Here is a 9,310-nt window from a genome sequence, read left to right as displayed (position 1 = left end):
GTGTTTACAGGAATGGCTTTCAGGCCCCCCCTGTGGATCAGACATTCTTCTTGCTTCTGAAGTGCAGTAAGCCAGGGCTCTGGCAGTCAAAGTTCAGCATGTTTTATTATGCATCAGCACAGTTGCTTAGGAAATGTAAGTGCGGAGATGGGAAGCCCATTGCCCTAGTAGCAGGAGTCACAGCCCTCAGACAAACATCTCACTGTAAAGCTCCTTTTGAAACATTAGTGGAGACGAAAAACTATAGCTGTAGAAAGTAGCAAACACAGAAAGGCAAGGCTGGAAGGGAGCCTGAAAGGGTCATCTAACCCATCCCTGTATGCTGAGGCAGGGCCACATATACCTAGAACTGCGCTTACCTAAGTATATCTAAGCATAAGCATGTGAGACTAATGCAAAGTTTGCTGGTCTTTGTGCGCCCCCTTTCCAGCAGATTAATTACTTTTAAATGGAGAATCGCTTCAATAATCTACGTCACTGAGCACCTGTAGCTTCCCAGCTAGCCCAAGGCCTAGGTTAGAGCCTAACCACTGGACAACCTTCTGCTCCAAAAAAATCTCTCTCACACCCATCCTTTATAAAACACTGCCTAGAGGAAAGCTTGGCTCAGTCGTGCACAGTCAAGGTCGGAGCTGTCTTGGAATGCCTTCTGCAGACCTAAGAGACAGGCTAGGGATGGCCTTGCAAAGTTGCAGCCTCATCAAATTTATTTCTAATGCTAGCAGATGTATGGCTTAGTTACCCCTAGATGCTGGGAGGGTCTGGGCCTTTCACCAGGCTCAGCAACAATGTAAAGAGACAACCTGGGACAGTGCACAAACCTGTTGAAATTGCCGCTTTGTTACTGACCTTTAGTTAGCTGATGCCTGTTGATCTGGCCCAAGAATGTGCTACCCAAACAGTGGCCAAATATGGGTGCTAGCAATGTTTGACTAAGGGAGGGAGTTTGTTTATTGCTGAGAACAGCTGCAGCTTGGCTTCATAGCATTAGTCTACTGCCTTCCTATAGCATAGTAAAGAAACTCCAGCCCCCATGGGTCAGCCAAGGCCAGATTAGACCTATGCAAGCAGTAAGTAACACTATTGAAACAAAGTGTGGTGAGTCTGCTATCAAGCAGGACCAGCCTATGGGTAATATTAATGCTCAGTCAATGACTGGGAACCCCCAGCTGTTTGACTTTCCTGGTACTGAACGTTACAGCTTGCTGATGAAAACAGCTCACTTGGTTCACAACACAAGAACAAGGAAACATTTACTGAACTTTAAAGGTGGCATATTTTAAACTGATTAAAAGGAACTACTGTTACCTCATTGCCACAGGATGTTGTAATTAGCAAAATCTAAAAAAAATGTAATGGCTAATTAAGATTGGCTTAGTTACAACAGTTAATATTAACACATTTGAAAGGGAGGGATATGAAACCTGATGCTTCAGGACTTAGAACCTGTCTTAACTATGGGGGTTAGGAGCCCACAGCTAGTGCCTGTGGTGGTGTTACTCTGAAGCATATGCTGCTGACTAGTTTTTGCTGGGGGTGAAATCTACCATGGATCTAATCCAGTCTGGCAGAAAGCGACCATTTTAAGACTCCTTCTTTCCAGACCCAAGACATTGTCATACTTGTAGCGAATGCAGGCCTTAAAGTGGCAGCACAACGTTATTTGAAAGGGCTCAGTGGAAGAATTTTACTTTTACCATCAATTAGCCTTCATTGCTTTGTCATTAATAGCATTAGTGGCTGCAAACAAGAAACATTCCAAGTACGAATGCAATGAGGCCAAACCCATGAGCTGGTGTTTGGGCATGTGAGACAGCTGGCTGCCGGAGCCTGCTCAAATAGTGCCTGTGGCCTGATTTTAATTTGGAGCGTTACATTCAGATGAAAGCCAATGCTTTGGCAGTAGTTGCTTTAAATTAAGATGTGAGCGTACTGTACACCAGCAGGTGACACCACAGTTGCAACAGGGAGCACAGCTAGCTGATCATTCAAGCTCACTGCACAGGCAAGTATACTCCCCCTTGTAACAGCCCCCTCGCTCCCTTGTATGCCTTTTAAAGGATAGGGCTGCTGTACCAAATGAACTGCTAAAATGGAGCGCAGGGCTGCCCCCCACTTCTTAAGATCAATGAGCAACCCACATCAACTGCAGGTCTCCGAACACTCTGTCTTATAAGGCACCAAGTATGTTATTAGCACATAAATCAGCCATCCTCTCCTGAGCCCTGTAATTATTGTGGGCCATAGCTCCCTGTTAAGCAATGGGACTGGCGTGTGCTCAATTTAAGAGGCTCTTGATGGGGGACTTTTGAGCACCCCTGTTATGGGAGATGGACTAGCACGGTTATAGGGCAGTGAGACAGAGTCTGTCACACTCACAAACCCCTGCTCCAGCATTTTCCATAAAACCCGGGCCATACATTGGTCCCAGCTAGGAAAGGGTCGCCAAGTATGGTCCAACATCAGGAGTCTGCTATAGCGCATGGGCCCAGCTTTCAAAGCTGCTGAAGTCACCGCAGGGTCAGGCGCACAGCACCACTGCCTGTCTCCGTATGTCTACACACCATTCCAAGCCTGAGCTCCAGCCCAAGTGGCAACTTCAGAGCTCTGTCTATACAGCTATTTTTAGAGGGCTTGCACAAGCCCTGCGTCTCTCACCCTGGCCTAGGAGGTTTGTGCCAAAATGCTGTGTGGACATATCAACAGTCAGGGACCATCCAGCTATGTAGCAGGAGCAAGGGAAGCTCTCTCAGTTAAAGGGTGTGCAAGAATACCCAGACCCCCCCCCCCCCACACACACACACACTCTTAGTTACTCTAAGTAACTACACTTGTGCTTCAGCTTCAGTTCTGACTGGTGTAAGTGGGAAATCATAGAATATCAGGGTTGGAAGGGACCTCAGGAGGTCATCTAGTCCAACCCCCTGCTCAAAGCAGGACCAATTCCCAACTAAATCATCCCAGCCAGGGCTTTGTCAATCAGGCAGCCTATAATGCTGACCAAAACAGACATAGTTTTTATGGTCATGTTGGTTTACAATTGTGAAAGGGATTAAGGGGAACACGTATGCTGAAACTTCAGTTACAGCAGGATTATTAAGGCACCCTTTGCTTCTAGGGAAGTGGTGGTGTCTCTGTTTCAGGTATTTTTCCTATGTTTCAATATGAACACTCGAGGGGAAATACAAGAACATAAGTAAACAGGATCACTCCCTTGTGGTGTCATGCACCAGGATGGGTAGCAGCTGTGTAAGGCATTACCTTGCACTAGTGTTTGTGAAATTAAACAGCATCCCAGCCCCCCCCGCTGATTTAGCACTACCTCACTAAGCGCCTTCTACAACAACTGGGGCTTGAAGTGTTTTTAGGTTGTGCCAGTACTGTCAGACTTTTGCAGATGTGTGTGATCAACAAAGAGGTAGTTCATTCTTATCCTTGCATGAAAATATTGGCCACACTTCAAATAAGCCAGGCAGCCATCTCTGTTTTTGCTAATAGAACTTCACAATTCTTAAAGATACTGTTTAGAGGCTGTACAGGTTTGTATAAAAATCTGAATGACTGCAAATAAATGGACACTGGCAGTTTTTCACCAAAAAGGGAGAGTTTTAAAAACAATGTGGAGTTTCATGTTTATTAGTGATTTGGAGATGTGATTTGTCAAGAGTTTTTTCCCCTCAACTGGCAGCCCTGCACATAACTGGGGAAGCCTAGGTTACCTCTTGCCTGTGCAGTACATAAGCAACAGGCAAAACCGGATCAGCAATTGGGTGGCTGCACAGGCCGGCAAGGACTGCCACTCACTCTAATGCTAACATGGTGAGCCATAGGTAAAAATGTAGGCCTTCTCCATACTTGAACATTACAACACCCTTATGCATTTATAATGGTGCTTTTTAGCACTCAAAGGGAACAACTATACTGGTGTAAGTTACCTTTACATCGGAATAGCCATTTTAGTTAAACAAATCACATCCCTAACCAAAAGTTTTGGTAAAACTTAGACCTGCTCTACACTTATGTGAAGCTAATGTAGGTTTACCTTCAGGTGGCAGGCAAGAGATATTCTTTGCTTTAGAATCTTTATTGAAATTTACCTCAGCTTTTGCTGAAGACTTGTCATTTCAACTAACGAATAACACTCTTCATAGGTCACTCTTGTGACAAAAATGTGCAGGGTGGTGAATGAAAGAAGCCTCTACTATTGAACTTGTTCAGGTGGCTAACAATTTCAGTTTGTGATAAGTCAGCTGAATTCAAGTAGACGTGCCCATGTTGTACTTCTAGAATGGACTCTGGCTCAAAGAAAACGTTTTGTGAGCCACAGCGATTACATCAAAAACACAGACCATATTGCAGTGCATTGGTTCTGCTGGTAGAGCAGCTATCGCGCCAAACCTGGATCAAAGGATTTGGAACCGTTTTCTCTCCAGTGAAAGCACAGAGGTGGTTTCTTTACGTAGTGACAGATTTATTGGCGCTGTTCTCCAAGTTTTTAATCCTGCTTTAATCATCGTGGTTCCTCTTGGCTAGTCGTAATGTGGGTTGAGTTTGCAATACCAGAGGAAGATGGGCTATGGGGTAATTCCTCTGAGAAGCTGGGTCCTATCACACTGTGTGACAATTTCCTTGTGGAAAAGGCAACCCCTCCTTTCCAATACACCGGGCCCTTGCTGCCTAGATCCTATGCTCCGCTTGGAAAAACCCATTCGTTTGCAATGACCAAGCTACATCTTGAAAAGGTAAACCACAGCAAGGGCTGAAGAGTAGAGTACTCTTTTGCCAGTCCCGCGGTAGCACTGCAGAATCCCACTGGGAGACACTTAAACCCTTCAGCAGTTTCCACTGTACATTACACCTGATTCCAAAGATTGCCGTTGCTACAAAGAGTCTGATTTTTTTTTCAAACAGTTCACATTTATTATTGATAACAATAAAAAAATCTTTTAAAGACCGTTTCTTATTACCAACAGTGAGGTAATATGTTTACAAAACATTTACAGAATTTGATATGCAATTCATGAATATGGACAAGAGGGCAGGGACAGGACACTGGTAATACAGGGGAGAAAAGCCAACAGAATGGTCTGTTGGCAGAAAGGAAGAACAGCAATATCACATGAAAAAGAGGAGACCAAAGGTATTAAAATTAATCAGGTCTATTTCAAACTGCATAAGTAAGTCCTATTTGCCATAGCACTTCACTAAGAGGAAACTTTATCTTGCTTTTCTGGTGTATTAACCCCTCAACTGTTTGTGCTGTCATGTGCTTTGAGTTTTTAAAGATGCATTAGACTTTGAGGAAACCCTCAAGTGCCACTAACTAAAAAAAACCCAAGAGATCTTCAGCCTTGAAAAGTGGCTGTAACTCAAAAAGGTCTACAAAGCCAGACACCTCAGGGCAGATGTGGACTGTTGAATGAAGCGGTTTCTTTACAGCTGTCAGCAAAATCGCCATCTGAGAGAGAGAGAAAGAGAGAGAGAAAGAGGGGACCATCTTCAAGGTAGAGCCCTTAGAACCTGGAAAAAGGGAAGTACCCTTGGAAAACAGGCACAAATGTCACCACGTGAGTTAACGGTATAGTGCCTTCTCTGGCATTAGCTCCTCTGTGTCTGGGAACACTGGCTCCTGTGGATCAAGTATTAAACTACCTCTCTTCAGAGGAAATCTCAGTAAGCAGGATTATAGGTAGTTTATACAAAGGGTAGGAGAACCAGCATAATCCATATACTGTACATACACTGGGTGTCGACCTGTTTAACATCTGGGCGGTTTTTTGCTCCAGCACTAGTTTGCCAATATTCTTGGCAGCCAGTGAGAGCCCCACCTCTGCCTTTGATTTTAAAGCAAACTTTACCGATTGCAAGTCGAAGGTGCCTGATTGGGGTGATCAAGTGCACTAGGGTGTGTTTTTCAGCATAGCTAATCTGATTTATTAATACTGAGCTTTTATCGTCTTTGTTAGCAACACTCCATGCCGGCATTGGCTTGCAAGTGTTGTGCTTCACATGCTGCACATCAGTTTGTTTTTTCCACAAACCGGGATGTACAAATACTGTACATTTTAAAATGTTTACTCAGAATTTCTCAGGGCTCAGCTTTCTTCCAACAGGGCAGCCTGTTATCTTAAGTAAACCCCTAACATGCAATACTCCAGCAAATGTTTCCCCATGAGCAAAAACAAGGCTATTGCAGCCCTTCTAAGATCCTATCCAGCTAGCTATTAATGGTTCTAGCAATACAGCAACTTATTCCAACTGGATGAACAATTTAGTTTTCTAGCAAGGGAAAGGCCTTCGACCAGTGGTCTAAATAAGCAACTTGTGCTGGGTTCCAAGCTGTAATCTCTTGTACTGCAGTGTAATGCCAGGTGGCACATCAAATATTAACATTCTGAATGCTGTGTTTTTAGCTCACTTATCAAAAAAGTGTTGACTCAACATTTACATCTTCTGTGTGCCTTGGAGATTCAGTAGCTAATTGCTTTGGGGTAAAGAACCTGAGCTGACATCAGGTGAGTCCTCAGGCAAGGACGACAGCTTGGGACCTATGTATTAGAGTGGAAAAAGATAATCTAGACAAGAACTTCACCACTGGTGATTGCAATAATGAAAGCAGTTTACATTATTTGCCACCAATGGAAGCTGGAAAGTTCTGCTTTTTCCTAGTGTACATGAGGCCAGAAAGGAGAATTTGAGGCAGAGCAAGTGCAGGAAAGGTTAACTGCTGTAGCCACACTGCCTCCTCACTGATTTAAGGAGCAAGCCTAATTCTCCTAGCATAAAGCAAATCCCAGTAAATGAGTGCTTGTGGAGTGTAGCAGGTAAGTGGAGTGGGTAAAAGGTGACTCCAGAATGAAGTGAGAAATAAACCAAGGACCCAATCTGGACCAGCCATTGGGTCATGGTGAGGGAGAGCCTGCCCTCCTTCCCACCATCAGTGCTTAAAAAGTAAGTTCAAGGAAAGGGCTACATTTACTTTTAGCCCTAAGAGTATGTCTACACAGGGATAAAAAACCCGCAACTAGCCCAGATCAGTGGACTTGGCCTTGAGCCCAAGAGCTGGGACCCTCTGCCCTCCTTGGGTCCCAGAGCTCTACACAGCAATTTTTCAGCCCTGGAGAGTGTGTCTGGGCCAGCCGTGGGTTTTTTTATCCCTGTGAAGATGTATCCTAAATGTCAGAGAAATCCTAAAGAGTTGGGACGCCCCAACGATGTGCTCATGCAAAAGGTATTAGTGTTAATGGCTTGCCTGCAACTCTGCTGTAATGACTTTCCATTTGCACAGGCCAATAGCCAGGAACTGCTCTCCTCAGTCTCTTGAACAGCAGTGCAAGTGAGTGGCAGTGGCAGGATTGCTTGCAGCAGTTGGAAGATCCCAGGGTATTCCATAATGTGGCAAGAAGGCAAGAGCTTGTGTTTGCTTTCTAATGCACTATGGAATATTTTTGGTAGGATTGTTTTTGCTTTTTACCATCTACAGGCAATTTTTTAAAAAATAATTCTTCATCAGCACATTGATTACTCTTTTCCTTCCAAGAGAGCCCTTGTATTTTACAGTTAGGATTTGTGCAAGCATGCTTACAAAAATCTATGGCTGAGATAGGGGCTAGGGACTAGCTGTCAGATCTAACTTGAACAGAAACGCCACCTTCTGAAACTCAAACAGCGACTTTACTAGCTATAAAAGGGTTTTGTTTTTTGCAAATGCCACTTGAATATGCTGTATTGCAGTCAGCTGCCACAGATGAGGGTCCAGCCATGTCATCCATTTGCTTTTCATTTGCCGTGGCACTACCTGGAAATCATGGAGCTGGAGTGGGACTGGCTGGAAGAGGTTGTGGCAGCGCTGAGCTGGGAGAATCCACTGTGGCTTGATTCAAGGCTGGTCATAGATCCTCTGCAATAAGACAGAAGTTTTAGGTTTCAGAAGAGGAGATTGAAGTTCTGCTATGCATCTTTGTTTAAGTGCAATTTACTACTCAACTGGACTATACCAACTAAACCTAAAGAACCTTCTATAACCTTAGTGTCAGCATGGAGAGGCTCTCTTGTGTAACAAGAAAAAATACTATCTCTGGGCACCACAATTATGTTTTTGGAGAAATCTATTGCACTTGAAAGTGAGACTTAGAAGTAGTTTCAGCTAAGCATAGTACTGGCGCGTCCTTTAGTTTTAACTTGCATCAACTTTTAAGTAAGAACCCAGCAAGTCTGCTAAATCAAGTAGTGTTTTTGAGATATGGGTTAAGTCTCCATTAGCAACTAAGATGAGACCGATTCACTTTCTCTTGTGGTGTAAGCTAGTTATTTTTCAGGGCTACCTTCTATTTATTCTCATTGGGCTTGATTTACACTATGTAGATTCTTTAAGTACAGTACAAGTCCACACCGCGTGCTTTCTAACCAAGACAACTATAGCAAAGTATTTTGATTTATTTATTTTTTTAGTGGATTTGGCGTCTGGTATTTGTACCATAAAGCAAAAAGTAAGCTGGACACAAAAAAGAATGCTTGACATTGAGACCTTGACCAGACATACCTGAAATCTTCTGATCCTATCACTTCTGTATAGTACATCACTTTGCACTTATGAGAGGAGACCTGTAGAGATGCCAGTACATCATCCACACGAGGCAGACTGGTTGTAGCACAGGCAGGCATGCTGTGAAATTTCCATTGAAGAATATAGAAGCCAGGCCATCTGGTCACATGAGACCCCTGGAAGCAGCAACAATGGAAATAAACTTGTTAATACAAAGTCAAGTATCTGCATGTTGGAATGAAATTCATTGTTCAGACAGCAGGAGACTGCCAGCATGCACTTTAAGTGTTTTCAAATGGTGACATTCCAGCTCCTCTGCCCATTAATGTTACTGGCCAGCCAGACTTTCCTGATACAGGGGGCTAACAAAAGTTACATTAGAAAATTACAAACAGACCTTCTCACCTCTCTACTGCTGAGGTGTTAAAAATAAAACACAAGGAACTTAAAATCAAGACCTCAGTCCTCATGGGGTAAATTACTTGGGACCATCATGATCATGTAGCCTGACCTCCTGCACATCACAGGCCACAGATCCTCACCCACCTTCTTCTGCAATAGGCCCATAGCCTCTGGCTCAGTTTCTGAAGTCCTCAAATCTTGATTTAAAGACTTCAGGTTACAGAGAATCCACCATTTACCCTAGTTCAAATCAGCACGTGACCCATGTTGCAGAAGAAGGCGAACCCCCCCCCCTCCCCGGCTTTCTTTCAATCTGACCTGGAGGGAAATTCCTTCCTGACCCCAAATATGGTGATTTGTTAG

At 43.9% G+C, this 9,310-nt stretch overlaps 1 protein-coding gene across 1 annotated transcript in view; it reads right to left on the bottom strand.

The window, feature by feature from the left end:
- Positions 1 to 4,902: 4,902 nt before the first annotated feature.
- The window catches only part of SEC14L1 (SEC14 like lipid binding 1), a 51,164-nt gene continuing 46,756 nt past the window's right edge, over positions 4,903 to 9,310 (bottom strand). Inside the window, exons 14-16 of the mRNA XM_024206282.1 lie at positions 8,543 to 8,721; positions 7,799 to 7,900; positions 4,903 to 5,458 (exon numbers count right to left, since the gene is read on the bottom strand). Coding sequence (XP_024062050.1) covers positions 5,443 to 5,458; positions 7,799 to 7,900; positions 8,543 to 8,721 — 297 coding nt within the window. The 3' untranslated portion in view covers positions 4,903 to 5,442. The remainder of the gene's footprint in view (positions 5,459 to 7,798; positions 7,901 to 8,542; positions 8,722 to 9,310) is intronic.

This window comes from Terrapene carolina, unplaced genomic scaffold (assembly GCF_002925995.2).
Source record: "Terrapene carolina triunguis isolate 2854851 unplaced genomic scaffold, T_m_triunguis-2.0 Scaffold192, whole genome shotgun sequence".
In the NCBI taxonomy this organism is placed as follows: domain Eukaryota; kingdom Metazoa; phylum Chordata; order Testudines; family Emydidae; genus Terrapene; species Terrapene triunguis.
The sequence above is the reverse complement of the archived record's forward strand: the minus strand, read 5'-3'. Positions and strand labels throughout refer to the sequence as shown.